The sequence below is a fragment of the Drosophila innubila genome, assembly GCF_004354385.1.
Source record: "Drosophila innubila isolate TH190305 chromosome 2R unlocalized genomic scaffold, UK_Dinn_1.0 1_C_2R, whole genome shotgun sequence".
NCBI lineage: Eukaryota > Metazoa > Arthropoda > Insecta > Diptera > Drosophilidae > Drosophila > Drosophila innubila.
In genome coordinates, this window is record NW_022995374.1 from 12,410,689 (window position 1) to 12,428,933 (window position 18,245).

Sequence of the window (18,245 nt, forward strand, 5' to 3'; positions counted from 1 at the left end):
AAAATTGTTATGTTTCATAAGAGCAACGTTGATATAAATAGTTGTATGTTGTTCAATGATTATTTAAATACTTATTTTTTTTTTAAGATACTATTTTCACTCTGTTGTTTTTATAATATAGTTTAACGATTTGGATTCATTTTTGACAAAGTGCTAACTGCATAAGTATGCTATTTGTTCTGTTAGTATTAAGAATAAAGTATACACGCCCACTTTTTTCTAGCCCCACTTTCTATTGATATTATATGCCCAGTTTGAGTTTAGTTTGAGTTACTTATTATTTCCATAAAATTGTGGTTAGCTCCCATGGTGCAATGTCTGTGTATTTGTATGTTTGTGTGTGTGTGAGCATGTGTTAATACAGCTGTAGTGGGTGGGGCGGGGAGCTTGAGGGGAGATTGTGGCATTATTGCGGCGTTTGCTGCTGCATTATTAATGTTTTATGTGGCGATGCTGCAACACAAATTGGAAAGCGCCACAAGCAGCCGTCATAAAATGCAAATGGAGGCAGATACACAAACACATACATATATACAGTAAGTTGTGTATGTGTGTGTAAGCTTTACGCACTCGAAAAGCTTTTGAAGCTTGCGGCAATTATTGTTATGAATGAAAATCATTTTAAATTTGTTTCTTTGGCTTAAAGGGAAATCAACAAAAAAAAAACTTTATTTAATTAAATTTAAGACAGCAACAATCATCAACATTTTTAATTAATTTAATGCAATTTGTAGGTGTGCTGCAAATTAGTGTGTACTTACTGTAATCATAGCAACCTGCCACACCTGGACACAAATTCCTGCCCCATATTACCTGCCCCCGGCTGCTAAAGTGCTCCCTCGTGATATGTCACTCTGGAGAGTTGTTGTTTCGTGTTGCGTTTGGTGTCGAGCATTTAAATAGCATAAATATTCTATAAGACGACAGTTTGACAGAGCTTTTGTTGTTTCTGTGGCGACGATTTAGACATGTGTACATGTGCCAATATTTAAGACGCCAGTGTAAATAGTTTATGCTAAATATGCTGCATAATTTAGGGCTTGCCATTAAATGACACTCTGTACTTGAATTGTGTGTTAGGCTGGGTATAAACAACTAGGAAAAGTGACAGTGAGAGAAATTATAGTCGATAAAAGTGAGAGTTTAGAAATTAATAAGACAACATTATATTTGTACTGCTTATAAATGTTAAATGAAAAACAATACATTAGAGAACATTTGAATCTGTTGAATTTTAAATAAAATTATATATTATTTAAATCTTCTGCAGATCAATTCATCTTCTAAATCTGTATACTAACTAAATAAATTGAAAGTCATCTTACAGGATAACTCACAGTCAAACAGTTTGAATCAAATCTAAGCTACTTTTTAACTGCAGCTTTTGGCTGCAATTAGCCAACTTTAAAAATTCCAAAATAAAGTTTTCGCTCGTGATTCAGCTGAGCGGGCTGTTAAAACTTTACAGTGCCGGAAAAAAGTTTGCGATTAGCACACATACGCAACGTTGGCCAAAGGAAAAAAGAAAAAGAGAGAGAGAGAGAAATATATAAAACGACAAATGGGAAATTGCAAAAGGAAAAGTTGGCTAAAAGGAAAAGCTGGCGTCTGGCGACTTTATGACTGGCAACATTTTGTTCCATTTAATGACTGCGTTTGTATGGCATTTTATTTGATTTGGTCAGCAGGAAAATACATAAATGAGATTGCCATTAGCATTTTATTGCCTGTTCCCTCCCCTGTCCCTCTGTGTTCTCTTGAATTACTGACTTGTAAGTGCATGCAACGTAAAGTGTATCATGATTACTTGGAGTACATTTCGAGTCTCATATCTAAATCGAAAATTGTCAAAGCAATCAAGTAAAGCATGAGCAACGATATTTGCTGCCACATGCCACATGCCTCCCCATAAAATATGAATACATATGCAATATGCCCCTTTTTAATATAAACTTGTGTTTCTTTGTCGTTGACTTTTAACGTTAGTTTAGCCAATAAATCAAGCTCGAGGTCAGTGATCAATTATTAAGCAGCTGATACTCGTGTGATATGTGTGCGGCATATGTGGCAGCCTGTGTGTGGCAAGTACTCGTACAAGAGCCAAAAAAACATTTCCGTAAATTGTGTTTTCCCTTTATATGTTGTCTGTTTTTGTTTTCTGTTTCTGTTTCTTGTGTTTGTTTTTGTTTCATTGTCGCTCACCTGTTGAGACCAGTGTCGCCGACTTTGTCGACATTTTTGCTGTTATTTCTAGTTCAATGTGCTGTCCCTATTCAGTGGTGCAGTGGTGCGGTGTGGTGCTTCTTTTGTATATGGTTTGTTGCTTCGCCTTTTGTATTTATTTCACTTTCTATGTTCTCCTTGTTCAACTTTGTTTTTGTTGCCGGGCAGCCGCTGATGACGTCATTGTTGTTTGACTGTGATTGTGACAGTTGTTGTTGTTGGTGTAACTGTTATTTTTGTTGTTACCCCAAACAGCGAGGGGAACTGGCGTCATGCGACTGTCTAGCGACGCACAACACCCGTCGTGAGACGTGTTGCCAGAAACAAGTTAACGTTTGGCGTTCTTCTTGCTAGCACTAGTGATACCCTGTAGCCAAAAACAAGCAGCAAGGGCATACCCAACAAATATGATTTATAAAGAATATGAAATTTGAATTGTACTTAATTCAGGTGCATTCCATAAATCTCAAAAGATTTTGATAACATTTGAACCTTTTTTTTCACTTTATAATTTTTTATTCCACGTCATTTAGCTAAAATAAATTTAGTTGTTCATTAAAATATACATGCCTGTTCCGGTTTTTACTTTTGACGATATTTTTCTAATGTGAATATCCTTATTTTGACAACTGAATTCTTTTTTGTTGGTGAATTTAAGTCCCAAAAAGTGAAAAACGATTCATTAACCTTTGAGGTCTTCATAATATTTTTTATAGACTTATTTTTGATTTCATCAAAATTACTAAACAATTATTCATTATCTTTCCTTGTCACCGTTCAACAAGTAAGCTGACAAATTAATGAGTATCTCATCGACTATCATCACTCATTCCTACACTCTTTGGGGCAATCTAAGTCACTATTGTTATGGATTGTTCTAGTTGTTGTTGTTATTGTTATTGGTGGTGCTTTAATTCCCATGTTTGGCCAACACGCAAACCCTTATCAGCAACATAGAAACTTTTATAGACTCGAACAAAAAATTTACCGAGTTTAATTTCCATAGAAATTTCAAGTATTTTGTGGTGTGAATAAAATTATCAGAGCTGTTTTTAAATGATGTTATAAAGCAAAACAACATATAGATAAAAAGTGCTTTGGTTGTGAGAAATAATATATAAATATTTGAAAAATAATTTCCAGAACAATATCCAAAATAATTTGCAATTTTATTCAGATGTTTGCCAGCTGTGGGAACGCGATTGCTATTCATATTTATGATGATATCACATAAGAAATTAACACATTTCATTTGGGGATCTTATATATTTTCAAACTTATCGACAGCTAGAACAAACAAACAGCAGTTGAGAAAAGTTGGCAACTCAGTTAAGCTTTTGATATTTTCCATCTTCCTCTTGCCGCTTTCCACTTTACTGTCAAGTGCTGCGTAAAAGATTTTTCTTTGAGTTCCCTCAACTTTTGAATTATTCATGGCAATTGCTGCTTGCCACTCTGAGAGGAGAAAAGAGAAATATCCCCCTTTTGGAAATAATCTATACTCTTGTTTACGCAGCTCACGAAGCTGTGTACAAAAATCAATTATGCACAAATTGTCGAATATTGTGAAGCGTGCCACACTGTGTGTCCTAAAATGCATGACAGTTGCAACATACACACAGAGAGCGATAGGGGCGGAGAGGGAAAGAGAAAGAGAGAAAGGGATGCTGATTGGGGCGTGGCATACCGTGTAAAAGTCAATTAAACAGAAATTGTGATGCCACAGCATGTCACAGCATGAAACGGGTCGAATACGAAATATAATCTTACATTCTGTTCTGCTCGAATGAGCAAGAAATCAGCTAACATTTGAACTGTAGAAATCCAGAAAAACAAGCTTAATAAATGGCAATCAGACAAAACCAGTCAAATAAATTAAATTCAGCAATTGCGAATTTAAATATAGATAAAATAAAATAAAAATAATTAAGAGCTCGAAAGAAAGCTTTCTCAGTCCCTTGAAGCTATAATATTTAAATTACAGAATTTATATATAAGAGTATTTACAGCTTAATTGGTTTTTATTTAATAATTCAGTCAATCTCAATTTAATTTATTGCAAAGCTTTTTTTTAGATTCTGTCAAGAAAACGTACACAGAAGTTTTATAATCATAGATTTTTAGATAAACTATTAAGAGCTTAAAAAGCTCACTCTTGTTACATCTTTATCTATATTTGAATTAAATTTTTTTATGACTTGTTTAATCAAAATGTTCTTTAAGTAATTGGAAAATGAAGCTTTCGAAGCACATTAAAGCTTCAGGGCAGCTTTGCTGCTCGCAATAATGATACATAAGATAAGCTCTAAGTAAACTCATATTTTATGCATTTAATTTGCGTTAATCACTCATCAAAATCGTTCGTTGATTGTGGACATAAACCACAGGCCATGTCATTAAAGATGCATATGAAACTGAAAGCATTATTGCAGCAATGTTGGTCAATTGCAGAAGTTAATTAACTTGGCCAGCCACAAAATCTCTGCAACTCTGACCTCAAAAAAAAAAAAAAACCTGCTTGTTTTGGCCGAAAACGAGTCAAGGTTTAATGGCTTAATTAGGTGTGAGTGGCGAGGATAATGGCCGAGCTTAAAAGGATTCCTTTAACGATCCTTAAAGACGAGTGCGAGGGCAGCTTTATGGGTTTTATGGGTTGTGTGTGTGTGTGTGGTGTTTTTGTGTGTGGCAAGCTTATGTACTCTCCAGTTGCACATAGACTGAGAGGATGGGGCATTAGCTCTCATTTTAATTAACTTTTTGCCGCACTCTACAGCAAGTAATTAAAAGTTTGGACACCAAGAGAACAACTGACAACATGCAACCGGCTGTTGCACAAACAAAAATGAAAATGAATGTCTGTTGGGATGCCTGCAAATGTCAACTTGTAAATTTTCAACTTGCCGTTTTTCTCATTGTCAATTTGTGGCAGCTGACTCCTTGCCTCATGTTTCCAAATTGATCAGCGATGTTGAGATTATATATTTCATTCGACCCCAGCGAATTTTGAATTTATCATGCAACCAATTTGCGGATGGACTGCAATTTCAATCAACTAATTCGAGCAGTTGCCACACGACAGTTGGGGGCAAGCTCATAGAGCTGGCTTGCTGTGTGTGGCATGCTGCGCGACATAAACAGCGGGGCAACCTCCACAGCAGTCGGCAGACATCAGACATCAGACGACGCCTCAAGGGCGATGGCGGCGACATGGTTGCCTCACTCCCCGCTCCGAGCCCTTTTCTTCTTGTGTACCTACCCTTGCTCTCGCCAAGACGCTGACAAGTCAAATAGACGCATAAATAGTCAACAAAAAAATTAAAAGAAAAAAGAAAATATCTTCTAACTAATGCCCCAATTTATCTGCTTGCTGTGGCACATGCGACAAATGGTCCCCAAAGCAATAATTAACAAGTGAAAATGCCTTCATTAATCTACTGTTAGACTACAGAGATACTCTATAAACAGTTATGAGCTGCGTTATTATTTAACACTGAGTGTAAATTTTATTAACTAAGTAATTAATTTGTATTAAAGGATCTTTCTAGATATCCAAATTTGTTACATTGCTTAAAATTGAACTGATTTATGACATTTGAAATATCATACCGATTTCAGCATAGATTTTAGACCACTTTTAAATCTCCTGTTAGTATATATTTAAAATATTCCTTTGTTTATTTAATTATTTATTAATTTATTACTTGTTTTAGCATCAAGAAATACATTTATATTCCTTAAAATCGCACTTTTAATATTTTCAAATAAAAATGCATTATTTTTACATAATTATTTATTTCTTTTATATCTTATGTTTTTAATGATTTATTTTGCATCGGTTATTTATTTAATTATTTATTTTTTTAATCAGAGTATAAATAAACTCTGCTTCCTTGAATTCAAAATGCGAACTTCTTTTGCAAAATCGGAATATGCCCAAATAAAATATTTTTAAATGTACAGGGTAATCATTTTATGTCAAGCCAAACGACACGCGACATCTATGAGAACTTTGCCTTCTCTTAAACAGAGGGGTAGAGATTTTGGGGAGGGGTAGTAAGAAAGGGGCGGAAAGTGTTGCAGAGTATTTATTTGTATTTGTATATTAGCCAAAGCAAGTGACCGCTGTGTATGTGAGAAGCGAACAGCATAAAAGTTGTTGCGTGTGCCGCATTCTGTCACACTCTACATGTGTCTGTGTGAGTATGCATGTGTGTGTGAAGCGGAAGCGCAGCGGCATGCAAAGGTGCCATAACCCCATGAAGAACAACATCCGTAAGACCGTGCGTGGAATCGCCAGAGCGTCCAACTCGTTGCCGCCATGGCGCCAAAATAACAGCGAGGGCAGTTCCAACAATTTTAAACATTTTTAATGATATACAAGTAAAGAGATCGCAAAAATTTAAAATGCCACAAGTAAATTAATTTAATTCATAATATTTACAAATAATAAAACATATTATATTATTTATTAAATGCACAAATTTATATCTAAATCTTGAGTTACAATTTTAGTTCATTAAAGGTTGGAAAATTTTTTAAATAATCGGCTTAAATGTGGTAATAGAGGTTCAAAAAGCTTACACTAGCTGGCACTAATAAAAGGCATATTGTTAGGAAAATATTATCTTTAAGCTGTCAACATTTGATGGGTTAAAAACAATCTTAAGATACTTCAAATGTAAGGAGATTTTTCAATGATTGTTGCGGCTTTTTCTGCACCTCTTTGAGCAACCCTCGTGCAACAAAATTTATGCGCAAACTAATTTCGCAAAGCAGAGTTTATACTCGTACTGGCATATGCACGATGTACAGTAAGACAAAAAAGTGTTTTGACATTTTTGAAAATTTACACATTTTCTTTTTTAATAAAATATATACACATTTAGTCTATGGTTCTAAGAACAAGTTAATAAAAAAAAAGATAATAAATATAGAATTTAACTATTTTTTAAATATGAATTTTGACTTTGTCAAAACACTTTCCTAGCTAACTGTATGTACATTGTACAAGTGTGTAAAAATAGCCCACTGAAACGATGCCACACTCACTCAAGTGGAGCTCAGTCACAGGTGAGGCAAGTCAAGTGTTACCATGTTGGGGCCAAAAGGATAACGGATTACGAGGAGACCTAAAAGCTGCTTAAAAATACGCTAAACAGCAACGGAGGCAGCATCCTATTTCGAGAGCATCCTATTGTACCATAATACAGCTTTTTTATAGAGAGAAAGTCACAGGACGCTTATCAATTTTGGCAGCGGAAACAATATTTGAAGTATGCATGTGTGTGTGTGTGTGTGTGTGCGTGTTGTACTTACGCATATTTGTAGCCTTAGGTGTTGCTTGTGTGTGTGTGTGTGTGTGCAGGTGACACGCGAGCCAACACCAATACAAGTGTATTACAGTTTTGAAGTCATGTGCTGCGATATCAAATTGCCCGCTCAGTTGGCAGCTCGCTTCTTCTTCCTTTGTTTCTGATTACATCGCATTTCGGGCTTTTTTTACGCCTCCTCCTACTCCTACTCTGGCTCCTCCTCCTGCTGCTGCTCCTTTTTCTTCTTTCTCTCCCACCACTAGTTTTGCTTTTCACAGTTGGCTTTGATTTTTATGCAAGCCACACAATAATGACCACGAATATCACTCTCACACACACACACACACACGCGTATAATTTAGTTGCAACTGCAACCTGCCTCCCGTTCACTGCAGCACGCGAGATGAATGGCGGTTTGAGTCGCGTCTTCTTCTTCACTCTGCGTAAAGTTGCCTGTACGCGCTTTCGCTTCGCCTCGCTTCGTTTCGTTTTTCGCCTCGCCTCGCCTCGCTGTGATTCGTTTTGTTTCGCCGCGTCGCGTCGCTGCGTCCGCTAACGTGGAGAGTTTTTGCGCAACTAAAACTGAAATTTGGCTTAGAGCTTTCTGTTGCTCGCACCACAAGTGAAAAGCTCTCTGGGCAAATTGTTTTTGTGCTCGCGCTGCTGAGAGCAGCGACGCGACGCAGCAGCGGCAATTGAGTGGTTGCCTTGCCGAAAAGCCTTGAGTGATTTTTGCTGTGGTCGACTCCTTTTAACGGGATAATAATTGGCAATACGATAAGCCAAAGCTTATGCCCTTGTCTAGCTTGACAAGTTGCGTTGCTTATCAAATGATTATATTACAATGTGATTACTTAAATAATTATAAAGTATCATATTTTATTGCATTACAGTCGTTTCTAAATTTGTCGACTAAACATTCCTGCAGCTTTGCTAAAAGTGTTGTGCTTAACTGTGTGGAACATTCCAAGCATCCTCTTGAGCTTTATGCGGGCAACACTTTACACTCAAGCCCAAGGGATCTGCTATGATTGCGCTCCAATAATTTGATGACGAGTGTAAACGCACGTAAGGCGACTCCAAGATAACGAGTTAATCAAAAGTCAAATTCTGTTATGCTGATTATATTTCCCTTTAGGCTGGGACCATTAACTGTTTCCATTAATGAGCGCAGCAGCGCACTCTCACGCTCCCTCTCTCTTTCGTTGCGCCTACGCTCTCTTCGATAACAGCTGATAACAACAATCGAATCGGCGGATCGTTGAGCTGCTCGCTTCCAGGGCATTCGTCTCAAGCTGTCGTGGTCAGTCACTCGGGAGTTGTGCAGCCGCTCGTTGGTCATACTTGCAGCTTTTTGTGATTTTGCCCAATTAAATAAAGTTATTTTTTTTAACAAATCACATTGTATACTGTCGAATATTTCGACTGGCTCAAAAGTTACACTAAAGAAAAGCCTACCAAAATCTTTAGGTTAGAAGAAAAAGTGCCAGTGAAAACGGGAGACCGGTAAGTCATGCTTTAATCGTCTGTGCACTTTGTTCTGCTGATTCTCGTGCGCCATTTAATCGCCGCTAACCGTTATCTCTGTGTGTAGGCGGTGGAAAGGGAAAGAGGGAAGGGGAAGACGGAAGGGTTGTGACCTAGGCTCAAGTTCTCTTCGTCGCAGTTAGTTTTTGCACTGCATTCTTTCTTTCGTCCTCTTCTTTCTACCTTCTGTTTGCCATCTCACTCTTCGATAATTATGCTTGTTTGTATGTCTCTTTATTTTTGTACGTGTGTGTGCAGTCGTCGCCTCTAGCATATAGTATCGATACACTTTTGATCCCGAGCACCAATAAATTTTTGATAATTTTATTATTTCGCTTTTCATTCATTTTTTTTGCAAGACATTTAGTTTTTTTTTATTAAAACGATGCAATAAGCGCTATAAATATCAAATTAAATGCCATGCATGTGCAAATGTTTATAATAAATATGTTTGTATTTGTTTTGAAATAATTTGGGCTCACAATACCGAACACATTCTTATAAGTTTGCAAATTTAAAATATTTTAGTTTATAAAATACAAACATAATATTCTGGATCAATTTTTAATTTAATGTCTATAATTTAATCGGTGCTGAAAGTACAATTAAAAGACAATTTCAAGTTTTATTGAACATGAATAATTCGCAGCAAATAAAGAAAAGGTCATTAATCCCAGAGCATATCAGAGTAGATTTTTTTAATTTTACTGACTCAACTTTTTGCTAGATAGCTACATAATTGTAACTGTATAAACTCGAATTGTTCAATGCTTAAGGTTGATTTCAAGTTTATGATCAACTAAGCCTAGTTATCGATAGGTTTTATTTCAATTTGTGGATTCCTCATGTTACATACGTAATAACTTAAAGGTAAGACAGAACACACCTCGTTAGGAATTGATCAGTATTTTATTGATCAAAATGAATGGTAAGAAATATTTAATTGGAAATACGGATCACATTGTATTTTAATATACTATTTAGAAGATGATCTTAGTTATGGGTAGGTTCCGTGTGACTTGCTTATCACCAAGCAAGGCAGTTGAAACTATTAGTATTCCCCAATGATAATCAAAGTCCAAGTGCTCAAATTGTATAATAACTAATTTGTTTTGTTTTGGTTTTCAATTGTTTTTATTGTTAGTCATTGTGCCGGAATGACCGAGATGACCTGTAAGTTTTGCTAGACAGGCGCCAAAAAAAAGTAGAAGAAAAAAATTTAAGTTAAATTAAAATATAGTAAAGTGTATATAAAGTGCGATGCGATGGTGCCCGCTGATAATAGATAATAGATGGCAATGAAATCTCGATGTCAGACGGTGTCAGGTCTACATACTATATAGTACACAAGATCGCACTTTTACTTATAATCGTAGGTCGTATAAGTAGTCCAGGTCTATTCGAACCTTCGGGTTGTCAGTAACAATTCACGCTGAGAATGGGACGTACCTTGGTGATCAGCTCCCCAAGAATATCAAAATCAAATATAAAAAAGGAACAATCATAACAAATAAATAAATAAATTTTGTTTATATTTTTCAAAAATTGCAATTAATCACGCGAAGCGAATCAGCATAAATATGGCACAAGTGACAGAAACGGGGGTTAAGGATCAAAATACGCAGCGCGATCATATCGGGGATGATGAAGTCAGCGAACTGCAGAGACCTCCCAGCTTCTATCAGAAGGTGCGTGAGCAGGCGGAGCGTTTTGCCTGCACACGTTTTGGCCAATATGCGATTGATCGTGCCGATCGTGGCCTCAAACTGATCGAGGACACCACCAAATGGAGTCTGCCACAGGGTAAGTTGCCACTACACATTTTATAGAGATACTTGGTTTCAAATTGCATAAGCTCTTTCACAGATAAGAGCTCAAGCTCTGTGGTGCTGGATCGTCCGTTGCCCTGGGTGCCCTTCTTGCTGCTGATCATCATGTTGCGCCTGGCCAGGATCTGGTTATCCTTGGGTGCTCTGATGATCGGCAATGGACCAGTGTCGCCCACGGATATGATTTACTTTATACAGACGCGACGTCGCAAATTGCGTGCCATTCGCGTGCATGGACTGAAGGTGATGAGGCATCGACAACAGGAGGCAACCAGCTCGGGAGCCAAGAGTTTCATTCAACAGCTCAGCCAGTGGCTATCTCGTGCCATATGCCGGCCAGGTGTGCAGCGGGCAAACAGCGGTCGGATTCAGTTCAGTGTTCAACATCAGGTGAGTCGAAATCCCAATTCGTGAATATCAATTAATAAAAAAAAGAAACCTAATAGCAGTCAACGATCAAATAAATTTATGTAACACTATACATAAATTTAGTAGATAAGATTTCTAATTTACAATTCAATTCAAATATATTAGCTCTACTATATATAAAACAATTATGTAACATTTAAAATAAAGTTGGAAATTAAGATTTTAAGTTTAATTACAAACCTAAACTACAATATACAACATGTAAAATATATTAAAAAAATAAGATTTTCAATTTACAATTATATAAGCTAATTTTAAATTAACTAAAAAACTATGAAACTTGTAAATAAAGTTAGAATATAAGATTTTCAACTTACAATAACTTTCAAAAACATACCAATTGAAAAACACAATTTTAAAACTGTAAAATAAAGTTAGAAAATAAGATTTTAAATTATTAATTAAATTCAAAATTATAAAATATTTTTATATAGATAAAAAATTTAAAAAAAAGTTAGGAAGTAAAATTTTGAATTTATATATAAATTAGTTTCCAACTTTATTTTTATCTAAAATAAAATTTTTAATTATATTTTATAAAATAATAAAACAAATCCAATTCGACAGTCCAACCATCAAACTCAAAGTGTCTCCAAGCGATCGCGGGATGAGGATGCCAGTGTGGAACATAATCTGACCATTGATGAACTGTTGAACAAGTATGCGAATGAGAACTCTGAGGATGACTCTGACTTTGTGCCCAATGCGGAGGATGAGAGTGAGAGCAGTTCTAGTGAAAGTTCCAATTCCAATAGCAGCGATGATTTCAGCAGCAATGAGGAACAGGATAATGTGGCAAAGGTAAGTGATGAAGTAGACACACTTGTTTAAATCTATAGCTAATTGTTGAGCAACTGCAGTATAAATTAAACAATGGCGTGCAACATAACAAGTCGAAGTCTCAATTGGATAAGGATAAGGATAAGAATAAGGATAAGGAACAGGAGAAGCCGGCAAAGACAACGACGAGCAATGGCAGCAACGACAACCAGCCGACGGAGACGGAAGTTGGTAATGGACATTGAACTGTTATTAGACTTACCATTCGATAGACAACTAAGTCTAAGTTCTAGAATCTAGATAAACGATCTAACTGAAAGTATCGATAAACGAATAACGATTTAAGCCTAAGATTGAAGTTGGTAGATGAAACCGAAACTAAAACTTAAATTAAAACTGAAATGAAATGAAATATAGAATACATTTACTTGAGCCTCAAAACAGTTAAACAGTTATTCTTTTGCCTTTTGTAAGAACAAAATCCAAATTCGAAATTGCATTATTATTGTGAGTTTGGCCTAAACTTTCCGCAATCAGCCCCTGACCTTCTCTCTCTTTCTTTCTTGCTCTCTCTCGCTCTCTCTCTGTCTCTTGATCTTTTTCTGGGCAGCTCATCGCATGGATGCAGTGAAGGAGGAAGATTGGAAGTCCACACCGGGTCACATGAGTGCCGCCTTGATGAAAACATCGGTTTACAATAATACAGCTGCCGCAGGTAACTTTAGAATGTTTCCCCTATCGTGATATCCTAGATAGGATGCCAATTAACAATTTAACGTTAGTATTTTGCCTTTGTTTCTGTTACTCTGTGCATGTGTTCAAACACAACAGCCAACATTGACCAACTCCAGTCCATTTCCACATCCCATCCCGATAAGAACCTCGATCCCAACACCGACACAGACATCGATCCCGAAACTGATGATATTACGACAACGATAATCTCTGAATCTGAATCCGTTCAACAGATTCATTCCACTATTGAGACCCTTACGCCTGCCACATCCTCTGAAGATATTTTCTATAGTCCCATCGGTTTGTTAACCTCCTTTAAACCTTTTCAAATTCCGTAACATTTGCGCTGTATCAATTTATTGTATTTTCTTTCGATTTGACAGGTTCTCCCAACAATTTTAACAGCTGCTTTGGACCCATGACTCCACTGTATAATGTCACCATTAATTCGGCCGTCAGTGAGTATTTAACATCTCTATAGTATTAGTGTTATAGCTATTATGTAAAATTCAATATTCATGAATTCTTTGTTATGTTTTAGCTCATTCCACGCCCAACTCTGAGCTGGAGGATGTACACTCAGCTGCTTCGGATCTGGAGGAAGCCACCAGACAGAGCATCTCGCTGGCCCATCAAGGAGTGCTCTTGGATACACCACCCCAAGGGCCACAGCCCAATAAGCAACAGCAACAACAGCAACAACAGCAACAACAACAACAACAGCGACAGTACAATCATCAATCGCATCAGCGTTTCCGTGGGCGTAACCGGCGCTAGAATACCCTTTAAATATATCTATATTGAATTTTCTCCCTTAATTCAACACATACAGTGAGTCAAGAAAATGTTTTGAAATAATCAAAATTTTGAATATTTATTTTTTATATTTTTAAAAATAGTAATATTTCATGAAAATTGTTTTTTAATTGTTCTAAAAACTATAGAAAAATAAGAAATGAAATAAAAATCCATAGAAATATTAATTGTGTAGAGTTTCAATGTTATCAAAACACTTTCTTGACTAACTGTTTGTGTACACATTAATAGTACATTTGTTATATATCCCATAATTGTTAGAAGTACCGCCAGTAAAACTCTGAGCTTACACAATTGGCTCGAATTTGAAGCGTATATCGCCGTGAGGTGACAGGATTATGGTGCTCTCGTACTGCAGGGGTGTCTCTCCCAGCCAGGTGACCTGGTAGCACCTCAATAGACGTACCAGCAGCGTCTCCATCTCCAGTTCGGCAATGCGTTTACCAATGCACGTGCGTGGTCCAAATCCAAAGGGCAGGTAGACAAAAGGATTGCGGGAACGGGTATCGGGACAGGCGGAGTCCTGTTTCAGCCAACGTTCCGGCATGAAACTCTTACTTTGTGGAAAGTATTGATCGCTATTGGATAACTCCAGGACACCCATAAGCACGCCCGTGCCCCGAGGCACACGATAGCCGGAGAGTATGAGGTCCTTGGTCGTAATGCGAAAGTTTCCCGGCGTAATTGAGGTGATGCGCAGTCCCTCCTTGATGCAGGCCCGCAAATAAGGCATATTCTTGGTGTTCTCAGCGGTCAGAGGAGCAGAGGAATCACTGAGAATATTCTGCAGCTCCTGGCGCAATTTTGCTTGCTTGTTGGGATTGCGGGACAGATGATAGAGTATGGTCACAAATGCCGAAGAGGTCTGCAAACAGAGCTAGGATAGAGATCAAGTATTCGGGGAGTAATCTCTCGTACCGTATCTATGCCTGCCATCAACATATCCATCGCCATCACCACAGCCACCTTTTTGTCAAATGCCAGCAGCTGTTCCAAAACACACTTACTATCCTGATTGTGATTCTTCTCCAAGTCAAATCGTCTTATCGCCGCCTCAATATAATTCGTTGTGATCTCCGTAATGTGATCGTATGTCTGCAGAAACTTCTTGAACCCGGGCGTCTTATAATACGGCCAAATGGAGGGTTGTATATCATATTTAAAGCTGTTGTTAAAGAAATCCGTCATATGCTTGGCCAGCAGAGCTGCATTCGGATCTGGATGATCAGTTAGTAGGCCCATGCGAGTGTTAAGTGCCACAAAACTAATCGATTCAAAGGCCCACATCTTGAGCTGATCGTGAAAGTCTACGCTCAGAGTATGTGACTGCGGATCCCGCAACGTTTCCAATCTGAAATCAAGTTAAAGTTTCAAAATATAGTTGAGGAAGTTGGGAGCAGCATACAGAACCCACTTGTCAATAAACTCCTTGGCAATGCGATCGATTTGTGGCAAATTCTGTCTGACATTTTGCACTTTCATCAACACTGGATTCACCTTATTGCGTATATCAGCCCAATCTTTTCCTTGTCTATATAAATAATTAGAATATTATATATTGAAAAAGTCTTACCATTCTTTATCAGCTTACTCTGAGACTAGTCCGCCAATGCCACCAAATATATCCGGGCGATGCACCTTGCGATAATACGTAAAACTCTCTAGACCTATGCGTATGGGCCAAACTCCCTCGTTTCTATAAGCGAGCTCAAAGTCCAATGGATTGTAGGTGAAAATCACATCCGATTTGCCCATTAAACCAGGAAAACGATAAATATCGCCGTACAACTCACGCATGCGGCGATTCATTTGTATGAGATTCATATTGTACAACTTTCCTAGACATAAAGAGAAAAAATAGTCATTAAAACAGTCAAAATTTGCTTAAAATTAGGAAAATAATATTTAGAACATTTTTATGTTGAAAAAAAATTATTTTTCGGGCGGGCTTTCTGTTTTTAAGAACAATTATTCTCAAAAACTGGGAATTCTTTTTATTTTCAAAACAATTTACATTTTATGGTTATTTTTTTTTTTTAACAAAAAACTTTTTAGGTATACTCACCGCCTGGTAGAAAGTAAGAGAGGACACGCAATGTGCTGGGTCCTGGAACTTCTTTGTAGGACTTTGCGTTTAGCCAATCCTCATCTGAGCGTGGTGGCGACGTGTCCAACAGTTCCAATTGAACCTACGTTTAAGTAAATTTCCAACAGGGTAGGATTGTTTGTAAACAAAGCTCTCTCTCTCTCACACTTGCACACACTCTCTCTCTCGCTATTATACGCTCTCTTGCGCTCAGCTGTCACTCACCTGCTGCTGCTCAAGCGTCCTGTCTACAAATAGCAACCGTTTAACGCTCAGCTGTTGCCCAGAAGCGTTACAATAAGAACTTATCATATTTCGCCACATATCGTTAACACTTTAAACCAAACTATTATCTATAAAAACTAATATGTAGAGTATAGATGAATAGTTTATCATCTACAACAACCGTTTCCAAGAGAATGCAAACTATGACTAAATAAGCTGCTCAACTGACAACGTCAATTACACGTTAATATAAAATTGACATACATTTGTATATAGCATAAACTTTTGGCTGAAGCTTTTCGCTGCAAAGCTTTGCTCTTGGTTTGTGTAATTGAATTTGTAAGCAAGCTTTTCGCTTCTCACTCAAGTTTAACCCTTGGCAGACAGCTGTGCTCTGTAAAGATATTTTTTAAAACGTATAAGATTAAGTAATATAAAATAAAAAATAATAGCTAAAAACAATATATTAAATGTAAAAAAAACAAAATTAACTTGATTATTAGCAATGAAACCGCAGCTTTGCTTTTTTTTTAATACATTTATTCATTGCATGCGTAAAATTGTTTTAAAGTTTAAAATGTTGATTTTGTATTTCATTTCATCTTGTTTTTCATATTATTTAGTTTCATACAATTTATTGATTTTGTTATTGAATGATCGTTTCCATTTGTTGCTATGTAAATATGAATGACATGTACATTGAAAATTTGAATAAGAGTCAAGAGAGTTGAGATTTAAGGAAATATACATAGTTGTTCTTGATTTTTTTTTGTTAAGGTACATTATAGATTAGCAAGTTGTATGCTTATGTATGTGACTTGCATTAAAATACACATACACATGCGCATACACATTAAATATAAGTAGACAATACATCAATATATCGATATGTCAATGGAGGCGTTAGAGTTTGTTTTTTTTTTTAGTTTAAACACTTGATATGTATTTGATATGTTTCGATTGAAATTGGCGTAGTTAAAGGAAAATTGATAACTACAGATGGTATATAGTTAAATGTATATAAGTATTATATACAATTAAATTCAGCACATAAAAACAAACTTGAACGGTCGGTTTCATTCGGTTGCATTTTGTATAAAAATATAACAAATTATAAACGTTCGTTGTTTCATGCTACTTATTTGGTTGATTGGTTTTTAGTTTGCTGTTTCTTTATTTGTTAATGTTTTTAAGGTATTTATTTGGTATTTTTGAAACATAAATCATTGAGAAAACATTCTGCGGAGGACCTTCAGTCTTTGTTTTGTTTTTGTTATTTATTTATTTTTATTTTTTCTTGAATTAATATTGCTTGATTAGTTTCCTTTTCATGGTGTTCACTTGTCATCGTTGTTGTTTTGGAAATTGATATGCATTAGTTGAGACTGTGAAAAATCACACGGATTGTTTAAGATTTTCTAGGTCTATTTACTCGTAAATTACGTATTAAGCGCTTCTTGAGTAATGAGTTCTGAGTGCTGAAGATCCCTAAGAACTAGAACTATGATGGGAACCAAGGCAATGGAATTAACAAAAGTTAAGATACGTTGGGTCGTCATCATTATCATCGTTTGATCATTAGGTATTACACACATATATATAAGTAGTTACGAATAGTTAGTTAGTTTTCTCGGGATTTGGTAATTAGCCTAAGTTAAATTGCTCACATTGAGTTGATATGCTTGGTATTTTCCACTTTCCTTCACAATTACAAGTAGTTTCGAAAGTACATGAAATTTTTGTATAAGTATAAGTAATATATATATATATAGCTAATCTGATCTTGATATATGTATACATAGTTACTTAAGCTTAATTGATTTAATCTAGCAATTACAAATAATTTGCTAAAAAATGCATTAAAAAACTTACTTAGGAGTGGTGCACAATATATATATATTGAATATTTTTAGGCAGTGCATTCAACTAGTAATTTGTCTAAGGACTTGGTAAATATATATGCTAATAACAAACTAAAGCAAATCAAAATAATTTAATTTAATCAAGTGCAATTCTTGCTAATTAAATTTTGATAGAAATTAACAAAACAATTAACAATTAATTGTATATCATAATAATAATATATATTTTTAGTAACTATTACTTAAAGACTAGATTTTAAACATTTGACTGATATGTTTTGAGTTCAAAATTGTTTTTCATTCACTTTCATTTTTGATATGTGACATTTGCTTAGCCTCAGCTATATAAATTTAAATCCTTTGATTTTATTTAATAATATGGTATATATAGGTTGAGTAGCTCAGATATGTTTGCGATATG

The 18,245-nt window shown here is 36.0% G+C and overlaps 2 protein-coding genes across 5 annotated transcripts; one reads left to right on the plus strand and one right to left on the minus strand.

The window, feature by feature from the left end:
- Positions 1 to 8,813: 8,813 nt before the first annotated feature.
- On the plus strand, positions 8,814 to 13,653 carry LOC117783270 (protein kinase 4). 4 transcript variants are annotated; one of them, XM_034620579.1, is made up of 9 exons: positions 8,814 to 9,041; positions 10,628 to 10,865; positions 10,929 to 11,281; positions 11,888 to 12,121; positions 12,181 to 12,331; positions 12,711 to 12,815; positions 12,932 to 13,135; positions 13,219 to 13,293; positions 13,377 to 13,653. In XM_034620579.1, the coding sequence occupies exons 2-9, from the start codon at positions 10,643 to 10,645 to the stop codon at positions 13,610 to 13,612; spliced, it is 1,581 nt and encodes a 526-aa protein (XP_034476470.1). In that variant the 5' UTR covers positions 8,814 to 9,041; positions 10,628 to 10,642; the 3' UTR covers positions 13,613 to 13,653. The 4 variants fall into 4 exon arrangements, with proteins under 4 accessions (XP_034476470.1, XP_034476472.1, XP_034476473.1 ...); XM_034620581.1 differs by lacking the exon at positions 12,932 to 13,135; XM_034620580.1 differs by lacking the exon at positions 8,814 to 9,041 and having other exon boundaries at positions 10,621 to 10,865.
- Positions 13,654 to 13,814: 161 nt separating this feature from the next.
- On the minus strand, positions 13,815 to 16,151 carry LOC117783355 (cytochrome P450 12b1, mitochondrial). Its single transcript, XM_034620732.1, has 6 exons — positions 15,963 to 16,151; positions 15,717 to 15,840; positions 15,243 to 15,489; positions 15,066 to 15,182; positions 14,570 to 15,002; positions 13,815 to 14,516 (listed from the first exon to the last, which is right to left on the minus strand). Exons 1-6 carry the CDS (start codon positions 16,059 to 16,061, stop codon positions 13,938 to 13,940), a joined length of 1,599 nt encoding a protein of 532 aa, XP_034476623.1. The 5' UTR covers positions 16,062 to 16,151; the 3' UTR covers positions 13,815 to 13,937.
- Between the last annotated feature and the right edge of the window lie 2,094 nt (positions 16,152 to 18,245).

Bases quoted from the DNA above. Each gene is read 5' to 3' on its own strand.
- LOC117783270 (XM_034620579.1), top strand. From the start codon at position 10,643: ATGGCACAAGTGACAGAAACGGGGGTTAAGGATCAAAATACGCAGCGC. The intron at 10,866-10,928 runs GTAAGTTGCCAC...GCTCTTTCACAG, and splicing joins CAAATGGAGTCTGCCACAGG to ATAAGAGCTCAAGCTCTGTG. The intron at 11,282-11,887 runs GTGAGTCGAAAT...CCAATTCGACAG, and splicing joins AGTTCAGTGTTCAACATCAG to TCCAACCATCAAACTCAAAG.
- LOC117783355 (XM_034620732.1), bottom strand. From the start codon at position 16,061: ATGTGGCGAAATATGATAAGTTCTTATTGTAACGCTTCTGGGCAACAG. The intron at 15,841-15,962 runs GTGAGTGACAGC...ACTTAAACGTAG, and splicing joins GGACGCTTGAGCAGCAGCAG to GTTCAATTGGAACTGTTGGA. The intron at 15,490-15,716 runs GTGAGTATACCT...CTTTATGTCTAG, and splicing joins CTCTTACTTTCTACCAGGCG to GAAAGTTGTACAATATGAAT.